General features: G+C 42.2%; 1 protein-coding gene and 1 pseudogene across 3 annotated transcripts in view; one reads left to right on the top strand and one right to left on the bottom strand.

The window, feature by feature from the left end:
- The window catches only part of LOC136649069 (enoyl-CoA delta isomerase 2-like), a 70086-nt gene extending 47216 nt beyond the window's left edge, over positions 1 to 22870 (top strand). For 2 of the 3 annotated variants that reach the window (XM_066625479.1, XM_066625478.1), the window contains exons 5-9: positions 507 to 588; positions 1814 to 1934; positions 7339 to 7428; positions 17801 to 17944; positions 22621 to 22870. In XM_066625479.1, coding sequence (XP_066481576.1) covers positions 507 to 588; positions 1814 to 1934; positions 7339 to 7428; positions 17801 to 17944; positions 22621 to 22776 — 593 coding nt within the window. In that variant the 3' untranslated portion in view covers positions 22777 to 22870. The remainder of the gene's footprint in view (positions 1 to 506; positions 589 to 1813; positions 1935 to 7338; positions 7429 to 17800; positions 17945 to 22620) is intronic. The other variant, XM_066625481.1, reaches the window with a different exon arrangement.
- Positions 14010 to 14129, bottom strand: LOC136650184 (5S ribosomal RNA; annotated as a pseudogene).
- Positions 22871 to 25423: the final 2553 nt, after the last annotated feature.

Consider the following 25423-nt stretch of genomic DNA (forward strand, 5'->3'; position numbering starts at 1 on the left):
AAGCTCCTATGTAACTGTTTGCAGAGCAGCACTGGCACCTATGTTAGTTCCACTCATGGTTTTTGGAAGACAACTCATTATCTGCAACTATAATACTAAAAAATAACAATGGAAAGGAGAGACATTATAAATAAAATCAAGTGGCGAGTCTTAAGTTAATGTTGAATCATGAAGCTAAGGACTGTGCCTTGGTGCAAAAATTACACTTGAACAGTTTTAGAGTGAAAAGTAAAGTATCAACAGCCACCTCTTTTCTTCATAGGACAACATTGTTCTAGGTCTCCCTAAAAAGGAAAAGTGCTTACTAGCAGTGCAGAAAAAGATTTTAAAGATCTGTTTGGTGCATGAAAAGTGACTAAATCATCCATCTTCTAAGAACCCATGGAATTCTCTGTTTAGTCCCTTGGTGGAAGAGTTCTTACTATACATGAAAACAAGTGTATTATAGATTTAAATACATTTTGGGAGGTCTTGTTATTGTTTTTGTGTGTGTGTTCCTTTCCTAGGATCTGGTGATTACTACTGTAGTGGGAACGACCTTAATAATTTTGAGGAAAATTTGGAAGAGCAACTTTGCACCAATTTTCGGTGAGAAGGAATTTTAAAATTTGTTCTCAACCGTAAAGTTTTGATTTATAAAACCAAATGAGATTGATGTAAACAATGCCCTGGGATGGGGGCTATGATCTAGTATGATCCTGGGGTGGGGCTATTATCCTTAAAGTGTACTATATACAGAAGTACACACTACTTTTGACATTTTCTCATGATTCCAAAGCAGCTTGCCATGTGGCTCTGAGCCTGCCGTAACAAGTACAATTTAATTAATGGCCCAATCTTATCCATGTGATACATTGGTTGACCCCTAAGGTCTGCTGACATACCATGTTGTCCATTATTGCAGTAGCCTCTCAGTCTATGGAGCACTGCTGCCGTTGCAGATCCCAGAAGGCCTCGTGGCTCTAGCATTGCAGGGTGGACTGGCCACTGGTGCAGTTTTTCTGGTGGGGTTGTGGTGGATTGAAGTAGAGATCAGTCCAGGACAAATTGGGGGTGACACAGGGTGGCATGATTCATTATGGCCCAAATGTTTTTTACAGACTAATCATAACCAGGTTTACTTGTAAACAAGTCCCACTGAATCCTATGGAATTTACTGTACTTCATAAGATTTAGGATTACCGCCATTCCTCAAGGCCCAATTCCTCAGTTTACCAAGACTGAATGATCTTACCAAGCTAAGAGACCACTGAAAGAGCAAGAGACTTATCTCTGTTCTGCTTGCTTTAGTCAATGTGTAGGCTCAAAAGATATACATAGGCACCCTATCACACACAAAACTCTACATTCACAGAGCAGGGGCCCACCTGTATCACTACAATGTTTGAATTGGGAGCAGGAATAAGAAGTCCCTCAGTCAAATCAACAGACTCCACACCTTGAATCCCCCCTAATTTTATCCAAATCATGGCATCCCTGTAGTGGGTGCTGCTGCCTCCAGGATCCACCCCTGCCCTTCCCCAAACTACCCAATCTAGTATCTGCTTTTAACATGCTTTTAGCCTGAATTATATTGGCCCTTTGCCCTGGCCTACTGGGTCACACTATTTGCCCAGTCATGCCACACCCAGCTACATATACTAGGTGTTTCTACATTTCACCTGTGATATTGAGAATATTTTGCTGGTTTATGTATTACCATGAGTCACCTCTAGGGTAGGAAAGGCAGCATTTGTTTGTTTCAGGTAAATAGAAATAAATGTTAGCATTTTGGTATGCCAGAAAACCAATGGATCTTCTTTCTCCTTTTTAGGAATTTTGTCAATCATTTTGTTGACTTTCCCAAGCCACTGGTAGCAGTGGTGAACGGCCCTGCTGTTGGTGTCTCTGTCACTCTACTTGGGCTATTTGATATAGTGTATGCTACAGAAAGGGTGAGTCACCATTGCAAACCACTAAAACCAGGTTGAAATTATGCCCTCTGACTTGGGATCCTCCTAATCTGCATGGAGTGGGTGGGATTTGTTGTTTAATGCTGAACAGACTGCACATGTTCAAATATCTTCTTTAATATAAATCCATATAGCTTGGTTCAGTCCTTAGACCCCCAAAGTTTGGGGGCTCAATTCTTCAGGCCCAATCCTATCCAGTTTTCCAGCACTGACAACACCCATGCTAATGGAGCAGCAGCTACATCCTTCTACATCTAAGGGCAGTCACAGAGTCCTCCTAAAGGCATGGGAACGTTTGTTACCTTACTTTCGGGCTGCACTGCAGCTGCATCAGTGTTGGAAAATTGGATAGGATTCGGCCCTTCATCCCCTCTCAGTATGGCTGTGCCATTCACTGAGAATGAGCCAAGAACTGTTGGTGTGGAATTCCTTTTGATAACTGGATAATTAAATTAATATCTGAGACAAATGCGCACAGGCATGTATGACATTATATACTGATACAGTTCAAATTAAAACTGAAACATGAGACACCTTCAACGCAAAATGAATTTACAAAGATATTTGTAGATAATATAAATGTTGCATTTGATTTTTCCTTTCCAAATGAAGGACAGTTACAAGAAAGCTATTTTTCTCAGAAGTGAATTCTGCCTGTTCCATGCCCAAGTGATTATAAGAGTCTACAGTATGTTAAAAGTGTAAGAAGCAAGTCTTCATTTATTATAGCTAGCCTCATTGAGATGTTCATGTCCTCCCCTGTTATTGACTATGAATGAATAAGGCAGCATCATAACGGAATGGAGCAAAATGAAAAGGCATTTTAAAGCCATTTGTTGGAATTTACAGAAAGCAAGCAGTTTCCATTTCATACTGCATCATTGTTTTCGAAAAACCAATCAATAATCATAGCTCTTGAGGGACCTATTCCTGTGTGATACAAGCATGAACACTGACAGACTACATTTTGGGTTCAGACAGTAGCCTAGTGTTTCTTTTCAGGCATGAGTATATAGGTTATTCTCCTTAAGAACTATGAGATGTTTGTTACTCCCTGAGGACAAATATTCAAGAACTGCAAGAACTGGGGGAGCAAAGAACTGCATACTTTCTCAGAATGATCTGTTTTTATTTGCAATGAATCTTAATGTGGTTCCTCAGTGGTGGCCTTTGCTTGCTTCTTCCCCCATTCAGTCAGGAATCAGAATTTTGTATTTCTTTCCTCTAACAATCAGAGAATGGATTTTTTTTTAAAGTATGTTTCCCCCATAGTGTGTTGTCTGAAAGGGTACAGCATACAGTGGACAAAACTACTATGTCACATTCCAAGAAAACATCGGGGCTGAATTATATCCTACATGCAAATGTATAAAACAAAACCACAGCAGCTGTTTCCAGAGGTGTCACTAGGGTTTGTGCAACCCACCCAGTGCAAGAGCTCATTGCATCACCCAGACCTCCTCCCATACAATACCATACAGAATAAATTACATATCATACTCACAGCCTGAATCACTAGGGTTGGTGTAACTCCCATTAACTTTATTTATTTAGCTTAACACAAAACAGTACAGGTCACCCAACAAAAAAAACCAGTGACCAACTTGATGGCACTTGAAGGGCAGCCCAATCCTGAGCTGCCCCGAGTGCGGGGTTGCCGCCGTGACCAAAACAGCTGCCATGGTATCCTGCATGCCTCGGGCAGTCACCGCCACCTCCTTGGGAGAAGGGGACTTTCATCTCCTTCCCCCAAGTAAGGGAAGTAGCCTCACAATGGGGCTACTCAATTCTGCGGTGCCTCTTGAACCAGCGCAGAATTGAAGAGTCCTGTGTTGGGCCATGCAGCCCAACACAGGACTCAGGATCCGGTGGAGCTGAGCTCTGCCAGTCCCACATACTCCATCCCCACTACCTCCCCCACCACACCTTCTCCCTGCCCTCTCCCTGCCTTCCTCCACCTCCCCCCAGTCCAGAACACCTCCCCTTGCCTCCCCCTGCCTCCTCCCACACCCCTGCTCACCTCTCCACCGCCCGGTGATCTAGATGACCGCTGGGTAGCGGAACGTGGGCATAGCACTGGAGCTGGCCCAGTACGGTCTTGTGCTGGGCTAGCTGTGGAACTGGGCCTGTGGTATTTGTGAAGATAAAAAGCATGGGGGAAATGTGACTTGAGAGAGAGTTGCATAGAAACCAGTGGGTATAGGAAGAGTTAAGCAACATTTCCCATTGCTTTTCCCTTGGAGCAGCAGCCATCACAGTTTAAATACCTGCGTTTATACATAATATGTAGTTTGGCTGACCTACAGGAAGCAGAAGATGTGAGGCTGATTGAATCTTGGTGCCAGGCCAAGTGAATTTGACCTGGATTTGGACCAATGACATATACTAAATGTGCATTCTGCTTGCCAGAGGTCAGCCATACAACTTTTCATTAATGCAGTAGAGTTGGCAAGAATGCAGAATAGATTCCTCAGTAACCATGTTTTGAATAAGTTAGATCACTGTTTCTCAAACAGTGGATTGGGACTCAGTAGGTGGGTTGTGAGCCAATTCCAGGTGGGTCCCCATTCATTTCAATATTTTATTTTTAGTATATTAGACTTGATGTCAACATAGTATGTGACTGTATTTGGGGAGATCTGTCCTTTTAACAGGCTACAATGTATATGCTCTTAACAATGATAGTCAATGGGGCTTACTCCTGGGTAACTGTGGCTAGGATTGCATCCTAGGTTTGTTAAAAATTTTCCTGCTTGATAATGTCACTTCTGGCCATGACATCATTTCCAGTTTAATGACATCATTTATAGTGGATCCTGACAGATTGTTACTCTAAAACCTGAGTCCTGGGTTAAAAAGTTGGAGAACCACTGGGTTAGATGTTTGCATCATGCTGAAAGCATGGGGGCCATGTCATCCATTGCATAGTAGACCCTACAGTGCAACACAGCTCTGCTTGCAGGTGTCGGTGAGGGGGGAAATATTCATATGAATTCGCTCAGAGATGGTGGTAATGAAGATTTCACTTTCACATGGTCAAGACCTAATTGACTGTTATATTTGAAATTCATAAATAATTTTAATCCAAGTCAGACCTTCTGGTGAATGTAAAGAGAGTGTTACCTTCTCAAGATTCAATATTAATCTTGGCATGCAGTAGACAAGAGCTTGCACTCCAGCAATTGCTATTGAGAGGAATATCTGAACCTGGAGGTTCCATTTAGCTATCATGGCTAATACTCATTGAGAGATGGGATAGCCATCACTTGCACATTTTGCTTGTGAACATCCAGGGACATGAATCAGACTGCTCTTGAAGGAGGGATGCTCATCGAGACTGTTCTGACCCATAAAGGCAGTTCTTAATTTCTTATGATGTGTATTTCCATCTGTTTCTGGAGATATGTAATATGCATGATAAAAAATACCTGCAAAACAAGGTTCTCTACGTATAGTATATAAAATTAACAATAAGTCTTTGCCTACAAGCTTACAATCTAAATAGACAAACATAAAAATGAAATGAGTAGAGATGGGGAAAGAGAGAATGAATTCTTTTACATTGACTTCTTATATGTTACTGCTTACAGTCTAGTAGTCACATGTGACACCATGTTGCTCGTGGCCATCCCTACTTACCAGAGTTTAATATAACTTGCTAAAGTGGCTTATGTGAGAAGACAGTAAGAACATAAAGGATTGACAGTGGGGGAAAAATATTTTCAAGTTAGTACAGGAAAACGGCAGTAATATTCTGAAAGTTATTAAAGGGCAATTTTAGGCAAGAAATGTTTTCTGAATGTTGCTTAGTACTGTGGTTTCATAGAAAAATAGCATCAATAGAGACTACAGAACTCAATTTGATAAAGCACTTTGAACTGCTACAAATGTTCCACCCTACGTGCTGCAATAACCCAGTGACCTTGATGAGCAGATGACCTAGTTGCTAGCTGTTTTCTGCTTAAATGAGTACCTTTTTGAAAAAATGAATATAATGAGATTCTAGGGCTCAAGTTGATGGTGTTCAATTTCAACATGATATAATAGCAGATAATCCCCACAACTTGAAAATGCTTACTAATGTTGCAGTACATGACTAGAGTCATAGCCTGGGCAATAGACAACCACCCAGTCTCTGTAGAACAGGGGTCTCCAAACCCTGGCCTGGGGCCCAGATGTAGCCTGTGGAGAGCCTCTATCTGGCCCGCGGCCAGCCTCTGATCCTCTGAGAGCCTCCGGTTTTGTTGACTAAATACAATCAGAGTTGTGCTTGTGGGGTGGGGGAATGGGAGTCCATTTAAGTGTGTGCTTTATTTATTGGGCTGTATTGGTGCTTGGAGAAATCCTGGACATCTGAATCCATTCATTCATTTAAGTTCCAACTCTAATGTATTTATTTAAATTTATATTTAATTTTTTTCTGGCCCTCAACACTGTGCCAGATATTTGATGTGGCCCTTCAGCCAAAAAGTTTAGAGACCCCTACTGTAGAAGACTACCCATCAATAACAGTTGTAATTTGCAAAAGAAAAGTTATATCTCTGCATAGATTTCATGTGTATCATTTTCTGCATAAAGACTGAGCCTTGGTTTCTTACACCAATTTTTTTTAAAAAAACTGATACAAACAAATACAGTACATAAAATTTAATTAAACAATAATCAAAATCAAAAACCTAAAATCTGAGAATGATATGTTCTCAGTTAAAGATCAGAGATGGAGATAAGAAGCCAGGGACTCATTTTGGAACTGGCCCTAGTCTAACAAGCAGTCACTTAACTGTATTAGGCCTGAGGTCCTGATTTTCTGACCATATCTTCTGGCTGAATGACCAATGAAGGCTACTGTCTTTTTGACTCTATGTCTATGTTTGCCCCCATCCTGAAAACCCATCTTGTTTTGTGGGATGATATTTGAGACATTTTTAAACTATAGATGCCACAGGTTCATCTTGAAATCTTCTGTACCCAAAAGTATGTGCTCTACCATTGGGTTATAGACCCTCCCAGATGCATAATGTGGGTCAGTGTGGGAAGTGTATGGTTTTATGAGGGGCAGATAGGAGTGGTTGGAAATATTCCTGAATGAAGTTCCTACTATCTCTTGGCATTTACTAACTGCTCTTTCTAACACCATTCTTACTTCCTGTTGTATTCTTTTCACCATTCTATGCAGTCCTAATAAAGCAGAGAAGCAATGCAAGTGTTTGTAGAATCAGAGCCTGAAGGTACGCATGTTTACTCAGAAATAAATTCCACAGAGACTTACTTTCATTGAAATAAGCAGAGGCTTGCAGTCAAGTTCTTGTCTATTTGTAGTGTCTACAAACTTTCCAGCACTGTCTCATGGTTTCAGCTCCATGTTTTTCTTTAAATTCCAATGCAGGCAGTGTTTCTGACCCCTTTCAGTCTACTAGGACAGACTCCTGAAGGCTGTGCAACTTACACCTTCCCTAAAATTATGGGCCCATCAAAGGTAAGTAGACGAAACCATTGCTAACAAAAGCACAGATTTTATTGCCATATCATAAGAACATAAGAACAGCCCCACTGGATCAGGCCATAGGCCCATCTAGTCCAGCTTCCTGTATCTCACAGCGGCCCACCAAATGCCCCAGGGAGCACACCAGATAACAAGAGACCTCATCCTGGTGCCCTCCCCTGCATCTGGCATTCTGACTTAACCCATTTCTAAAATCAGGAGGTTGCGCATACACATCATGGCTTGTACCCCATAATGGATTTTTCCTCCAGAAACTTGTCCAATCCCCTTTTAAAGGCGTCTAGGCTAGACGCCAGCACCACATCCTGTGGCAAGGAGTTCCACAGACTGACCACACGCTGAGTAAAGAAATATTTTCTTTTGTCTGTCCTAACCCGCCCAACACTCAATTTTAGTGGATGTCCCCTGGTTCTGGTATTATGTGAGAGTGTAAAGAGCATCTCTCTATCCACTCTGTCCATTCCCTGCATAATTTTGTATGTCTCAATCATGTCCCCCCTCAAGCATCTCTTTTCTAGGCTGAAGAGGCCCAAACGCCATAGCCTTTCCTCATAAGGAAGGTGCCCCAGCCCCGTAATCATCTTAGTCGCTCTCTTTTGCACCTTTTCCATTTCCACTATGTCTTTTTTGAGATGCGGCAACCAGAACTGGACACAGTACTCCAGGTGTGGCCTTACCATAGATTTGTACAACGGCATTATAATACTAGCCGTTTTTTTCTCAATACCCTTCCTAATGATCCCAAGCATAGAATTGGCCTTCTTCACTGCCGCCGCACATTGGGTCGACACTTTCATCGACCTGTCCACCACCACCCCAAGATCTCTCTCCTGATCTGTCACAGACAGCTCAGAACCCATCAGCCTATATCTAAAGTTTTGATTTTTTGCCCCAATGTGCATGACTTTACACTTACTGACATTGAAGCGCATCTGCCATTTTGCTGCCCATTCTGCCAGTCTGGAGAGATCCTTCTGGAGCTCCTCACAATCACTTCTGGTCTTTACCACTCGGAAAAGTTTGGTGTCGTCTGCAAACTTTGCCACTTCACTGCTCAACCCTGTCTCCAGGTCATTTATGAAGAGGTTGAAAAGCACCGGTCCCAGGACAGATCCTTGGGGCACACCGCTTTTCACCTCTCTCCATTGTGAAAATTGCCCATTGACACCCACTCTCTGCTTCCTGGCCTCCAACCAGTTCTCAATCCACGAGAGGACCTGTCCTCTAATTCCCTGACTGTGGAGTTTTTTCAGTAGCCTTTGGTGAGGGACCGTGTCAATCGCCTTCTGAAAGTCCAGATATATAATGTCCACGGGTTCTCCCGCATCCACATGCCTGTTGACCTTTTCAAAGAATTCTATAAGGTTTGTGAGGCAAGACTTACCCTTACAGAAGCCATGCTGACTCTCCCTCAGCAAGACCTGTTCGTCTATGTGTTTTGAGATCCTATCTTTGATGAGGCATTCCACCATCTTACCCGGTATGGATGTTAGGCTGACCGGCCTATAGTTTCCCGGGTCCCCCCTCTTTCCCTTTTTAAAAATAGGTGTGACATTTGCTATCCTCCAATCTTCTGGCACCGTGGCCGTTTTGAGGGACAAGTTGCATACCTTAGTCAAGAGATCTGCAACTTCATTCTTCAATTCCTTAATAACCCTTGGGTGGATGCCATCAGGGCCTGGTGACTTATTGATCATATCAGCTGCACAGTATGTCCCTCCTCCACTCCCCAGCAATTTATCTCAGGGACATAGTCAAAGGGGAGGGGGGAGCAGGGATCTGGGACTTCTCCAAAAGCAGGAGCACCAGGATGATGGCATGATGCTGTCAACAGGAGCTGCCTTTGAAAATGTTTTCAAAACTCTTGTGTTTAGAAGAAGCATTAGGCTCAGTACATGGAAAACTGAGAAATGTGCTTAAGGGCATATGTTAATTGTTTAGGACTAGGACAGCATCTTTCCAAAGATTGCCTGAGACATAGTATTTTCAGACTGAGACTTCATATGACAGTGGCAGTATGAATACTAATTGCAGGAGAGCAGTGCTGGGAAAGAAGTATGCCTTCCTCTTCTGCTCATGAGCTTCTAAGAGGCATCTGGTGGACCACTGTGGGTGCTAGACTAGACCAGATTCAGCAGGGCTTTCTTATGTTCGTAAATTGATAGTAGCCAACTGGTTTAACTAGTACAGATAATGTTAGAATTGGAAGGGATCTTGGAGGTCATCTAGATCAGTTTCATGCTCAGTGCAGACAGCTGCTTGAAAAGCTCCAACAATGATGAGCCCTTTTTTTTTTTTTGAAAAAGATGAATTTTTTTTTTGAAAAGATGAAATTATTACAAGATGTTAAAGAACGAGCTGGTTTTGGAATGCCAAATTGGGAAATTTATTATTACGCGGCAACAATGAATTGGATAAAGGATTGGGCAGAAGCGGAAAAATCTAGAGAGTTAAAATTAGAATTACATGATCTGCAGATTGGCCCCCATGCCTTTGTGATCTATGATAAAGCCAAATATCATAGCTATTTTAAACAACATCTGATAAGAAGGGCACTGTTATTTGCCTGGGAACAAATAAGATATAAAATTTACGAGAAAATTCCAAGATGGGTTAAACCATTAGAAATCAATACAAGACCAATGTGGTTGCGAGGTTCACAAAATAAGAGATATGATGAATTATTAGATGACAAAGCAGGTCTTTACTCAAAAGAAATATTGTGGGAGAAAGGGATTAAACTGGATTGGTTGACGGAACTACAAATTAAAACAAGATGGATGAAAGATAAAAAAGAAGGAATCTACCCAGAGGAGACGGAATTTGATAAAATATTTCTATCAAATGAGGAACATTATATTAAGAGGATGTATCAATATCTGTTAAGTATGAAAATGGAAGATGAATCGGTAAAAGAGGTGATGATCATATGGGCAAAGAATATTGAACATAACATAACAATGAATAATTGGGATCAGCTTTGGAAGAGAAATATGAGGATAATTAAGGCAGCAACAATGAAAGAAAACATATACAAAATTTTTTATAGATGGTACCTATTTCCAGATAGGTTGGCAAAAATGTATCCCAGTATATGCAACAAATATTGGAAATGTAAAGAGGTGAAAGGATATTTTTATCACATGTGGTGGCTTTGCCCTAAGGCAAAAGAATTTTGGGAAAAAATACATAGAAATATCCAAACTATTTTTAATTGTGTAATACCCTTCCAACCAGAATTGTTTTTATTGAATATTTTCCCTGAAAGCTATAACAATGATTTCAGACATATTTTGTTATACATAATTATTGCATAATTATTATAATTATTATAAACTAAACATAATTAGTTTATGCCAGGATGTGGAAGAATTCAGCAATTCCCATTGTAGAGATGTGGATTGAGAAACTGTATGAGATTGTCAAAATAGATGTTTTGACGGAAAGATTGAGGGATGGCGGGATGGAGAGAATACAGAAATTGTGGAACCCGTTATATGAATGGTTGGATAAACGATTATGAGCTATTTAAGTGATGATAATTATAGAAACAAAATGGTATTAGCTACAGTTCTGCGATTCCCTAATGTTTTTCCCTTTGTATTACCTTGAACATATGTATTTGTGATTTTCCCTGTACCCATGTCTTAAATTAAATAAAAAAACAAAAAACAAGGATAAGCCCAGCATTGAAGCAGGCAGACTGATCCAGGGCTGGACAGCATTCACAGTTAAGAAATTCTTCCTCATGTCTGGCCTAAATCTGTAGTTTCAACCCATTGGTTCCAACCCTGCCCCCAGGAGCCACAGAGAGCAAGTCCCCTCCTTCTTCTGCATGGTAGCCTTTCAGATACTTGAAGAAAGCTATCATATCTCCCCTTGTCCAGGCTAACCATAGCAGACTCTTTTAACCTTTTCTCATATGGCTTGGTTTCCAGACCCCTCATCATCTTTGTTGCCCTTCTCTGAACCCATTCCAACTTAAAGCAGAGTGATAGTAGCTTGCTTTTAAGAGTGAAAAGGAAGCATCCTGCACCCATGGCTCACGACCCTGCAGTCTGTCCCCTGACATGATTTTTGCTTCAGCTGGGTTTCAATAGAACAGAGGCACTTTTTTCATGCCATGCTCCCAATAAATAAGTAAGTAAGTAAGTAAGTAGGTAAACAATCAGACTGGGGACCCAATACTGATCCCACCCCCCCTTCCTGAGACCTGATCCGTCTGCCCACATTGCTGTCCATTTCCCACTATCTCTTGTGTCTTTACAAACACCCTGTGAGGTAGTAGCCTGAGCAGGACCAGTCTTAGGAGCTGCGGGGCAAGACAACAAGAAGAGTCTGTGCTGAATTACCACAGATACTTGCCTATAAGTCAATCTCACAGATAAGTGGAGGATAGGTTTTGAGCCAAAATCATGGCATTTTCTATGATCCTTGGATAAGTTGGGGGGTTGATTATAGTTTTGTCTGATTTTTTTTTCAGATCTTGGAAAAAACCTACCGATAATTGGTACCTAAGAACTGTACGGTCTTTAATTTATTAAAAATATAGTAAAAGATACATTTTTATTCTTTAACTTTTTTAATTCTGGACTTCATAATCTTTTTGTAAACACTGTCAGAGTAAGTGCACTATAAGCAACATACCAATAGAGAACAGTGGTCCTCCGGGGCACTTGACAGAACCTTTAGAGGTACTTGAAAAAGATTTGAATAATGGCAGAAAAGGCAGGTAGTGCTCCAGAATGCCTTGCAGCGCCAGCAAGGCAGGAAGGGAGGCAGCTAGCTGGCTGTGAAAGCCCCACCAATAGACAGTTTTTGGTCATCAATTCATGTATGAATCAGTGATTGAAAACCAGCACAGTAAAAAAGCTGCAACATAATATGGAGATCAGTCACCAAGAATTTCTCAAGACACTTCTGGTGCAAAACAGTGCAAAGGCATAGTCTTCAGTTCTTCAAAAAGATAAAAAGAGAACATACTGTGATGAATACATGAAGTATGGGTTTTCATATAGATGAGGACTTATATTATTAATATTAATTACCAACATGTAGCTAATATGAGGGGTACAATTTATGGTAATAGGCTGCCAAGGCCTTCACAAGAAAGGTTGGGAGCCACTGCAGGTGAACCATTAATCAAATCCTTCTTTAAGGTGCCTGGTGTGTTAAGCCAGAGGCTCTAGATCTAACATACAGCTTATAACACATAACTGGGAGTGTGCAATTCAATTCACAGCTGAGAGACAAGCAACAAGGAATGACTGTGAGCAAGTGCAGCTGCACATAGTTGCAACCCTATTTACTCAGAAACAGACCCATTGCTTTCCATGGGTGTTATTCTTAAGTAATAGTGCACTGGGACTTTGTTTCAAATGGAATCAAGGATTACATCCTGGTGTTTAAACAAACACACCTCTGCCAAGCATTCGCAAAATGGAACAAGATTGCAGCAGGGTCTGCTAAAGAGAACAGGGCTTGCCTGATTTCACTGGAAGCCTTGCTTTTTTCTCAGGAGGAAAATAAAAGGATAACTTTGGCTGCAGCTTGCTGGTGGAGGAGTTGCTGGGGAGGCATTGCTTGAAAAACTCTGACCCCCCTCCTGAGTGACCTTGCAGATAAGACAAGGTGATGATCTAAGCTCGATTTATTGGCAGAAATTTCTTGCCCTGTAGGTGAGTATCTATGGTATATCAAGAACTCGTTTTGATAAGGCAGTACCATATTGGAATGGATCACAGGCTTTGAAAAGTTGCTGTGACTCCCCCCCCCCAACCCCATTGGAGTCATGAAATCACAGGTTGATGAACACTGCAATAGAGAAAGTGAGCCCAGCTGAAGAAAAACATACCTCTGCACCTTTCACCCATGCATCCTTTTTGCTTTTTAAATCCTCACTTTCTATGTATTTGGAGCAGATCTACTTTTAAAGACACACATTGGTCTGCCACTATCAAATATAATTTGGGGCTCAGTCTCCTTTTATCACAGCCGTAACTGTGTAGCATTAAGTACTGTTCTTCCTAGGTGACTGACCACATCTAATGGCAGAAATCTAGATTGAAGCCATCTCATTTGGTTGTAATTGAAATACTATACGTGTGTAAATTGTTCTAAGAACTGCTCTATTTTTTAAATTACCTGCTATTTTCTACACTTCTTGTACCTTCTGCAATACCAGCATCTAGGGAATTCTATATTAAAGATATTTAATTATACGTGTGAAAAGTAATTGAAATACTTCTTTCAGCCTGGCAATACAAAATATTTGAACTCTGTCCCTGGCAGTGTTTCCCTTTCATCATCTTGATTATTCTTTTTCAAGCCTGCCAGATTGAATTTTTCTGAGGTTCATATAACAATCCCCACAGCTTGTAGCTTAGAAGATGAGATTCATGATTTAGATACTCATGAGTTCCCTTATATTTGCATGGTCTGACAAGACTAAGAAAATTGACATTGAGCCTGAACTCGCAGCAAGGGGATTTTTCCTTATTCATGCGGCAAGCAACATGGTTGGCAACCTTCAGTCTTGAAAGACTATGGTATAAAGCCTACAGCACCCAGTATTCCCAGGCAGTTTCCCATCCAAGTACTAACCAGGCCTGACCCTGCTTAGCTTCTGAGATCAGACAGGATCAGGCATGTGCAAGGTAACAGTTGCTGCATGAAAATGTAAGAATGAGAACTACCTTGCTGGTTAGACCCCAAACCCATCTTGCCCAACACTCTTTCTCCAACTGGCTAGTTACATGCCCTCAGGAAGTTCACAAGCAGGGTGAGATGGAGATAGCTGTGCATAGTTTCTGGTAATCAGAGGCATACTGCCTCTCACTTCCAAAATTCCTGTAATAGCTGCCATTGCTAATAGGTGTTGGGAAGCCCATCATTCATTAGTCTGTCTACTTCAAATACTTTTTTTAAAAGCCATCCAGGTCAATGTCAAGCACCAGACCATGACAATGAATTTTGTGAGTTAATTTTGCCTTACTTTCTTTTGTTTACTGACAGTCAGCTTCATTGTATGGCTTCTGCACTTCTGAGAGTCTAATTTCTTTCTATTTCCACTCATAATTTCACAAAACCATTGACGTCCCTTTCACACACCATCAGTAATTCTTTTCCCTAAACAATAACACTTCATAGGGGAAGATACTTTGCCCCACTCCCTTGATAATTTAAGTTGCCCTTTTCTGTACCTTCTCCTGCTGTCTAATATAATGTTTTAGATGAAGCAGACAGCTGTACTTATTATTTGAATGTGAAAGCACCACTGCATAGCTCAGTGTGGAGTAATGTCTATTTTATCAGGGGCTCTGAGATCATAGAACCATCTGTCTTAAATGATACCACTGAAAAAGAAAACTGATTGTGTTCTGACGGAGATGAGACAGTGTTCAATTTTGTATCAGTTGCATAGGAACTTCAGAATTTAAAATCTAACTTCTGCTGGCACAGAATCATAGAATGACAGAGTTGGAAGACACCTTCCAGGCAATCTAGTCCAACTCCATGCTTTAGCCCATGTCCTTTGGAATATCAGAGTAAGGAAGCAAAGACAGGTAGAGAGGCTATGACATCATAGTACCAGCCATCAAGAAGGAGGCAGGAAGAGGTTAGTGGTATTGCCCATTGTGCTGACAGGCCCTTAGGTAGCTGGCATAGAAAACATCACAATACATTTTCATAGCTTTTCTTATTCATTCCTAATATTGAATTCTGACATTTTTAGGCCCCAGAAGAAAACTCTTTTTGTACTTAATATATTGCTTCTATACTAGCCACTCTTTATAGCCTTCATAGATCTCACGAAGGCTTTCGACCTGGTAAGCAGGGACGGCCTCTTCAAGATTCTCCCCGAGATCGGATGTCCACCCAGGCTCCTCAGCATCATCAGATCTTTCCACAAGGACATGAAGGGCACTGTTGTCTTCGATGGCTCCACATCAGACCCCTTTGACATCCGAAGTAGAGTGAAGCAGGGCTGTGTTCTTGCACCAACCTTGTTTGGGATTTTCTTCGCTGTCCTGCCGAAGCATGCCTTGGTACTGCAACAGAAGGCATCTATCTCCGGACCAGATCAGACTGAAAGCTCTTCAACCTCTCCAGATTGAGAGCAAAGTCCAAAGTCCAGCTGAAATATCTGCGTGACTTCCTCTTTGCCGACAATGCAGCTGTTACTACCCACTCTGCCAGAGATCTCCAGCAGCTCATGGATCGTTTTAGCAAGGCCTGCCAAGATTTTGGACTGATGATCAGCCTGAAGAAAACACAGGTCATGGTTCAGGATGTGGACTCACCTCCCTGCATTACAATCTCTGCACATGAACTGGAGGTTGTCCATGACTTTGTGTACCTTGGCTCAACTATCTCCAACACTCTTTCTCTCAATACCGAGCTAAACAAGTGCATCGGTAAAGCAGCTACCACGTTTTCCAGACTCACAAAGAGAGTCTGGTCCAACAAGAAGCTGACGGAACATACCAAGATCCAGGTCTACAGAGCTTGTGTCCTGAGTACACTTCTGTACTGCAGCATGGACTCTTCGCTCACAACAGGAGAGGAAACTGAACACTTTCCACATGCGCTGTCTCTGACGCATTCTCGGCATCACCTGGCAGGACAAAGTTCCAAACAACACAGTCCTGGAACGTGCTGGAATCCCTAGCAAGTATCCTCTGCTGAAACAGAGAAGCCTGTGTTGGCTCGGTCATGTTGTGAGAATGGATGATGGCCAGATCCCAAAGGATCTCCTCCATGGAGAACTCGTGCAAGGAAAGCGCCCTATAGGTAGACCACAGCTGCGATACAAGGACATCTGCAAGAGGGATCTGAAGGCCTTAGGAGTGGACCTCAACAAGTGGGAAACCCTGGCCTCTGAGCGGCCTGCTTGGAGGCAGGCTGTGCAGCATGGCCTTTCCCAGTTTGAAGAGACACTTGGCCAACAGACTGAGGCAAAGAGGCAAAGAAGGAAGGCCCATAGCCAGGGAGACAGATCAGGGACAGACTGCACTTGTTCCCAGTGTAGAAGGGATTGTCACTCCCAAATTGGCCTTTTCAGCCACACTAGACGCTGTTCCAGAACCACCATTTAGAGAGCAATACCATAGTCTTTCAAGACTGAAGGTTGCCAACAAGTATCTCTGTTTCTGTCAAGCTCTTGGGAAACAAGTAAAATACTCGTGAAGTCTGGGCAACAAGCTGATATAACACAAATATCCTTACTAGAAATAATTCAAACAACCCCCACTTCAGCCTGATTTTGATGACACACTTTTGAACTAGTGGGATACACTGGGTTCAGATAAAATCTATCCATTTGCTTACTTCTCTTAGATAATGTTCAGTGGTGTTATGTTGCAACATTGAAGTATCATGTTCCCCCACCCCTTTCTTTATGCATTTTTATTATTATACAGTGTTTCAGACATTTTAAGTAAATTATCTCTGTGTCTAGCCTGGAAAATAGATTATTTGGGGAAATGTCACCACTTTCACAGCAATAAGACATAGCCCTGTCTGACTTCCTGCATTATCTGTTGATAGAGATGTAAAACTCTTGCATTTTGGTACAATAGTAACTCAATTGATTTGCAGCTTCTCTTGAGAAATAGGAGGTGAAGGCCTATCTCAGCTGCTAAAAGGAGATAAAGGCCTATCTCAGGAGCAGATGCAAATCAGTTGAATCACTCTTGAAGCAAAATTTTTCTCAGTGTACAGCAGCATAATCCGTTAACCACAAGGGGGCAAAGTACCGTAGGGTACTTTGTGTCACAGTCCAGTGGTGATTTCAGTCTACAAGATGGTGGAAGGTTTGTACTATCCTATAGAATTGAAAATAAAGAATAAGCTTGCTGTGCTTTTTTGCTTTAGCTTTCTCTTCAGTAGGCAGGAACTCCATTCCCTCTGTACTGCTGAGTCCAGGAGCCTTTCTTTTCTCTTCTTCAGGGGTGGGTATTGACTTATGGAATGAACCAACTGATATGCTGCAATTCATTGTGCGATTAGAACTCCTGTCATATTTTTTTAGATGTTGTTTTTGGTTATTGTGAATTATTTTCATTGTGTTTTACTCCAGTTTGAACTTCTGGAAAAACAGGACATAAATGTTTTAAATAAATGAACTGTGATATTCTGCATAATTTCTAATAGGATTACAGTTTCATGCTAAGGTGTCTTCGCATCTCTTGCTAATTATAGGATACTTTTGTAGCTATATATGCACGAGCTTCTGTGCAGTGAAAAACTACATACAAAATTACACCCTTTAAGATGGGGTATAAGTAGAGCAAGCAGTACTTTTTTGTTGTTACTGAATCTTTACTTTTACTTTTCCATTTAGGCAAATGAGATGCTTCTTTTCAACAAGCAACTGACTGCAGATGAAGCATGTGCCCAAGGACTTGTGACTGAGGTTTTTGCTGACAGTACTTTTCAGGGAGAAGTTTGGACAAGGCTGAAAGAATATGCAAAGCTTCCTAGAAATGTTTGTAAAAACAATCCACGGTAGAATGCTGTGCTTATACCATTAACAATAACTATTAAGCATATTAATTAAATCAGGGGTGCTCAACACGTCGATCCCGATCTACCGGTCGATCGCAAGGCAAAATGAGTCGATCGCAGAGCCCTTAGTCTACTCTAGTCTATAGACTAAGGGCTCCGCGATTGACTCATTTGCCTTTAGCTGCTAAAGGGTTGGGCTTGACTTTGCAGGACAGCGCTCACTAATCAATTGCTGAGCTCTAGCTTGATCTCTCCCAACCGGGCCACGTGGGAGTGGGGAGGTTGCTTCTGGGGCAGCAGGCAGGCTGAGGATTTCTGCCCTTCACATCACCAGCTCGGGCTCTTGCGATGGCTCAGCTTCAGGCGCGCTTCTTCACCGATGACACGAGGTACGTGTGGGAAGGAGCTTGGCTGGGGCTGCAGTGCTAGCCACTTACATGGGAGTAAGCCCTGTTGGCTCTAATGGGGCTTTCTTCTGAGTAGACATGCCTAGGATGGGGCTCTGAGGCTGCAAGCTTGTCCACACTTTCCTGGGAGGAAGCCCCACTGGCTCTAACAGGGCTTACTTCTGAGTAGATATGCCTAGGATGGGGCTCTGGCTTCGTGGAACTAAAACTGAACCACATATTCAATTCAGTCCCAATGGAACTGCGAGGTTGTTTTGTACCATCACTTCACACTTCCCTGGAGGTGAATCCTTTGAACACAGATTTACTTCTGAGTAAACATGCAGAAAACTGTACTGTTAATTGCTTCCCCCCCTATAACTTTTTCTTTGTATCCCCCTGTGCATCTGTTTGCTAAATGCAGACACTTCATGCATCTGATAAAATGGGCTTTGGAGCCCAATCCCATGCATGTCTACTCAGAAGTACATCTCATTATAATCAATGGAAAGTATGGATAGGGTTGCAGCCCTACAACACAGTCCTATGCTTGTTCTACCCTGAATTAAATTCCATTATAGGCAATGGTGCTTACTCCCAAGTAAATGTGCATAGGATCAATCCTATGCCTGTCTACTCAGAAGTAAGTCCCATTATAGTCAATGGTTCTTACACCCAGGTAACTGTAGTGGAGCTAAACAAGGGTTGGGCTTGACTTTGCAGGGAAGGCTCAGAGCAGAACTTCGGTTGTGCCTTGGAGAACCTGAGGAGAAGGGCTTGGGAGCAGCCCTGGACTGTCTGGAGGAGTTGCTTGGGGCCACTCAGAAGTGCCGCTGATGCAGGGTGGTGGCAGCCTCCGGCTGGGGAAGTTCAGCAGCAATTGAGAGATGCAGGTGCCCAAGGCTGTGGTCCTCTCCTCACTTACCCGGGAGTAAGCCCCATTGACTAGCATGGGACTTACTTCTGAGGAGACAGGCTTAGGCTTGGGCACGCAAGCTGCAATCCTCTCCACACTTACCCGGGAGTAAGCCCCATTAACTAGCATGGAGCTTGCTTCTGAGGAGACATGCAAAAGATTGGGCTCTAAAGCAGGGGTGCTCAAACTTTCAGCTTTAGGGATGCTGGACCTTTAACAAGTGTATAGAAGAGAGAATTTCAGCAGGTGCAACTTGTCATCCCACAGATGACAAGCTGCACCTGCTGAAATTCTCTCCTACACAATTTTAAAGGTCCAGAATCCCTAAAGTTGAAAGTTTGAGCACCCCTGCTCTAAAGCTCCTATCCACACTTACTGGAGAGTAGTCCCCATTGACTAGCATGGGACTTACTTCTGAGTAGACACCATAGGGTTGGGCTCTGAGGTTGCAATTCTGTCCACATTTACACAGGAGTAAGCCCCACTGACTATAATGGGATTTAAAAAAAACTCTGGTAGATCTCCGGGCCTTGCTGGGTTTCAAAGTAGCTCTCCAGCCAAAAAAGTGTGAGCACCCCTGAATTAAATCATATTTACTTCTCCTTTAACTACCCATTCTAGTTAAAATGTCGGGTTTCTAATTAAATTTGCTAGAAATACTCTTAAAAGATGTAATTACCTACTTTCATAAATGAGACAGAGAACCAAAAAATTTATCCACACATCAGTTTTTATGCTTTGTGGCTAATGGCAATATTTTGTCTTCGTTGGTACGCTACAGAAATCTGGCTACATTTCATTTATCCTTGACCATAAAAGCACATAATCACTAGGCAACCCTGCGGAGAGGCAGGAGTTTTGCTGCAGTGGCAGGTGTTGCATATAGCTTCCTTTACAGCAGGATCTTAGTATCTTTGCTTTTCCTGCTCACAGGGGCAGGAAGTTGGGGAAGGGAAGTAAGGATAGGGAGTCTGATTCTATTGACACAGGTTGCAAAAAACAAACAAACCCAAACATGGTGGTGAGATGGGATATTTAAGGATTTCAGTGTGTCCTGGGATGGAATGAATGATGAAGAGTGCTTTCATATTACAGTCTTTGTTATTTTGATTGGTGTTCATGAGGAAGAGAAAGCAGAACATAAGCATATATAGTGTCAATGAACTTATGGCAAACATTTTAGTTTTAGATTTTCACTACAAGCCTGACCTGTAGACTTATTTAAAAAGTGTAAAAGTGTAAAAAGTGTAAAAAGACTTTTGTGTAAAAATATCTTAATTCATCCAGTGCAATGAGGAACTAATCCACATTGAAAGGAGCATGGCAAAGGAGCCAAACTGTGACCCTTGACATGGCTGTGGGGATGGAGATACCTTGAAAAAACAGCTCACTGGAATGCCATGAGCCACAGAACCACTTATAGCAGGGGACTCCAAACATTTTGGCCAAAGGGCCCCATCAAATATCTGGCATGTTGTTGAGGGCTGGAAAAAATTTAAATATAAAATTTTTATAAATAAATTAGAGATGGAACTTAGAAGAGTGAATAAATGAATGAATGGGCTCATTCATTCAAACTCTCTGGCCCTTAGAACACCCTCCAGATGCAACCAGAGCACAGTTCCACTCATGTTTGGCCAAATAAGCCAGAAGCTTTCAGGGGACAAGAGGCTGGCCGCGGGCTGGATTGAGGCTGGCCGTGGGCCGCATCTGGCCCCTGGGCCGGGGTTTGGAGACTCATGTTCTACTGCTTTGTTTCCCAACCTGGGGGTTAGCACCCCCAAGGGGGTTGCAAGCTGATTTTCATGGGGTCATGGAGAGTTCAGCAGAGCTCTGAAAGGCAGAGTTCAGCCGAGTTCTTAAGAACACGGTTGGTGAGAATGTGAAGTGGGAGACACAGTGAGAGCTAAAAATGTGATTTATTCAAAAATGTGATGAAACAATGACTTCAATTCTTGCTTAATGTCATCACTTCTGGCCCTGCCAGCACGATGATGTCACTTCCTGTTTCCTGCTTTATTACATCACCTCCTGTTCCATGACATCACTTCCAGAGGTCCCAACAGGTTTTTGTTCCTAAAAGGTAGGTCTTGATGCAAAAAACGTTGGGAACCGCTGTTTTACTGAGAGCTTCAAGACCAGCCAAGAGTGTCCTGTTAACAAACCGATTGTACAGCAAGACAGAAATCAAGGGTTGGAATTTGGGTGTCTAGGATGAAATATTAAAAGGATCTTCTTAGGCCTGATTGTGTCTAGAAGCATGTTTCAACATTGCGGTGCCACAACAGAGACTGCCCTGTCTCTTGTCACCAGCACTTTTACTTCAGATGGCAGTGGACCTCTTAGCAGATGACCTAACTCTACCAGATGACCTAAGGCAGGGGTGCCCAAACGCTGGCCCTGGGGCCACTTGAGGCCCTCGAGGACTCCCAATGCAGCCCTCAGGAAGCCCCGAGTCTCCAATGAGCCTCTGGCCCTCTGGAGACTTGCTGGACCCCACACTGGCCTGACGCAACTGCTCTCAGCGTGAGGGCGACTGACCACTTGTGTGAGCTGTGGGATGAAGACTCCCTCCACTGCTTGCTGCTTCACATCTGTGGTGCAGCAGTGGCAGTGAAGGAAAGGCCAGCCTTACTTTGTGCAAGGCCTTTTATAGGCCTTGAGCTACTGCAAGACCTTCATTCATTCATATAAGTTCATCTTTAATATATTCATTTATGTAAACTTATGTAAATTTATTCAAATTTTAAATGTAAATTAATTATTTTCTTCCTTGGCCCCCGACATAGTGTCAGAGAGATGATGTAGCCCTCCTGCCAAAAACTTTGGACACCCCGGACCTAAGGGGATGAGCTGGACTATATAGGTGTAGGCAATCCCAAAGCTATCCTTCTGGTCCCAGGCCATATAGGGCTTTATGGGTCAAAACCAGCACCTTGCCTTGAGTTTGGAAATGAATTGGTAGCTGATGCAGTTGTCAAAGCAGCAGCCCAGCCAAATCAAACTGCCAAGTGCAGTATTCACATGAGTCATAAATTGGTTTAAGAGAGCTAGAGTCATTTTTGCAAGTGAACAACAGGTTGCAAACAACCTGTGGTAACATGTTATAACTAACCATCATGCTTTTACGGAGCACCCACTCATTTCAATATGATTTGTATAGGAAAACTTCCCAATGACATTTATGTAGTTTGCATCCTTTTTAAATGAAAGCTAAAAATGTTTTCAAACTTTATATTCAGTGAAAGCCTACATATGTTTACTCAGAAGTAGGTACCATAGCTTTTAATGTGGCTTATTCCCAAGTATATATGCCTGCAGCCTAAATAACTTTTCTTCTTTATTTTTCTCCAGTCTCTGGCCCGCTCCAAGCAGTTAATAAGAAGTGTGGAAAAGGACATCCTGCATGCAGTCAATTCACGAGAATGTCATCAACTTTTGGAAAGCTACATTTCAAATGAGTGCAAGAATGCCATTGCAAGCTTCTTCAAGAAGAAATCAAAACTATAATCTTTACCAAAAATACATCTCCATTACATATACTTCGATAACCTTTATTGGCATATTGGGAGTCCACAAGCAATAATAAATATAACATAACAAATAAATGCAACTTTACAAGCTCGTATTAGCTTCTGACCTTTGCCTTAGAAACTACTGCTAAAAATTCCGCCACCAAATTGGTGATGGAAGGGGAGTAATCACTAAGGAGAATTGGGAAAGGATCAACAAGAGAAACAGGAAGAGAAGAAAGAAAAGGGTCAAGTAAGTGGGACCTGAGATTATGATGGGCAGTGCACTGAAGAAGGATGTGATCCAGAGTATCTGGTTCAACTGAACAAAATAAACATAATCTATTTGGACGTGGGGTTTTAGAAAATCTCCCTTGGTGTATTGCAGATGGAAATATGTTCAGTCTCGCTGACATGAAAGCCCTTCTTTTGCTCAGATTAGTAAATTGGACAAAATAATTCGCAGGGCGGCCAAGGACAATCCAAAGAAAAGGGATGAACAGGTCGGATTTAAATTAGACAGTAGTGTTACGTATTCTTGCTCCCAAAGTTTGAGCTTAATGAGATGATGTGCTTTTTGAAGGTCCATATCAGCTAAAAGTTCAGGAGAAAGATCTAAAGAAGATAATTTAGCATGAATAAGTTTAGACCAATTAGATGAAAAGGGGTCTTTTAATAAATCTAGGAGAATGGAATTCAGGTGAATATTAAGGTGGAGTCTAAGCCAAAACTTAAAAGTGGAAGTCCAAGCTATAGTAGTGGGAAGATGAATACCCAGTTCCAAAATCATAGTGGACAACCTAATTAAGTTTGGAACTCCAAGAATTCTTCTCAGAAATTTAGCAGCTGCCTTATCTATCTCCTGATTAGCTGCTTCAATCCAAACAGCCACTCCATTTAATAATTGAGGAAAAACTCGTATTTGGAAGGCGTGAATGGCAGCAGGGATGTACTGGTTACCTTTATAAAAGTGGAACTGAGCAATCGCATTTTGAGATAACAAGGCTGAGGAGATAGCAGATCTACGGTGGTACGACCAAGAATGTCTATAATGAAAAATAATTCCTAAATATCTGAAGGATTTGACTTGCTGGAATGTTAGATTGTCAATCCTCCAGGAGGACAATGTCCAAGATTTAGAAAAAACTAAAATCTTTGTTTTTTCGGAATTAATTGACAGAAGGTTAGAAAGGCAGTATTCTTGGAAGGAGATCAGCAATCTACGAAGACCCAGTTTGGTGATGGATAGTAAAACAGCATTATATGCGTATAGGAGAATCAGGATAGAGGTACCATTTAGAGAGGGGGAAGAAATTCCTAAAATAGGAAGAAAAGAGGGGAGATCAGCAAGATAAAGATTGAACAAAAAAGGAGCCAGAATACATCCTTGTCGGACACCCTTGTTCACCGGAATACTATCAGACATGACACCTGAACGATCCAAACGGATACGGCAGGTGTTAAAGGAATGCAATTGTTGGATCAAAAAGAGGAGGCGGGGGTCAATCCCCCATTTAGTCAATTTCCTCCACAGAATATTCCTATTAATAGAATCAAAGGTACCTTTAAGATCAATAAAAGCAGACCATTACATATATGTAATGTACATTTGTGTGGATATTCTGTATGCATTTTCCATCTGTTTTGCACCTGGTCTGAAATTGAGGATGATGTATCACATGGTGAATGGGATAGGATTATTATAGGTGATGTGTTTCTCCTAAGTGATTTCACAGTTTGGATAGCTTTGCTTTATAGTGCTAGTCAGAATCCTTTGCAGTACTGAATACTGCAACAGATGAGTGTTAATACCTAGAGCAGCCATTTTCAACCACTGTGCCATGGCACACTGGTGTGCCGTGAATGGTCCCCAGGTGTGCCACGGGAATCATTTATCAATAGGACTATTGGGGGATGTGAGCCCCCATTGACAGCACAGTGTGCCTTGTCAATTGTCAAAAAGCTGACGGTGTGCCTTGACCATTTTAGTGCCTTGCCAGTGTGCCACGAGATGAAAAAGGTTGAAAATCACTGACCTAGAGGCACAGGGGAGCCCCATATCCGTGGATTGGGTCCACAGGGGCCCCCGTGGCCCCCTCATCCGTGCCCACAATGTGCACACCCTCCAGAGCTTCCCTCACCTCTGGAGGGTCATCTGAGCCCTGCAGAGGCTGCAGACATTTGTCTGACCTCTGCCAGGCTCAGACAGAGCTCAGCAGTTGAAATAATGCGACTTCCGGTTTCACGGAGAAACCAGAAGTGATGTTTTTAATGCCTTATAAGGCATTAGGAGGCCCAGGGAAACCCTGTTTGAAAATGGTGTTATTTATTTTACTCAGAAGTAAGCCCATTGTGTTCAGTAAGGTTGTACTCCTATCTTACTCACTGGAAACAAACACCTCTAGTTATACCTCAGGGGTGTTCAAACCCTAGCCTGGGGGCCAAATCCGGCCCTTGGGAAGATTTTATCCAGCCCCCAAGATTCCCCAGCCTCTCAGGGGATTAAAATAACTCAAAAGTCACACTTCTGGGTATATACTGCATTCAGCCACTAGAGATGTAGAATATAATGCAAATAAATTATTCTATTACATTGCATTACATTCAGTACCTCTAGTGGCTAAATGAGGTATATACTAATGCTG

Source organism: Tiliqua scincoides, chromosome 4 (genome assembly GCF_035046505.1).
Source record: "Tiliqua scincoides isolate rTilSci1 chromosome 4, rTilSci1.hap2, whole genome shotgun sequence".
Classification (NCBI taxonomy): domain Eukaryota; kingdom Metazoa; phylum Chordata; class Lepidosauria; order Squamata; family Scincidae; genus Tiliqua; species Tiliqua scincoides.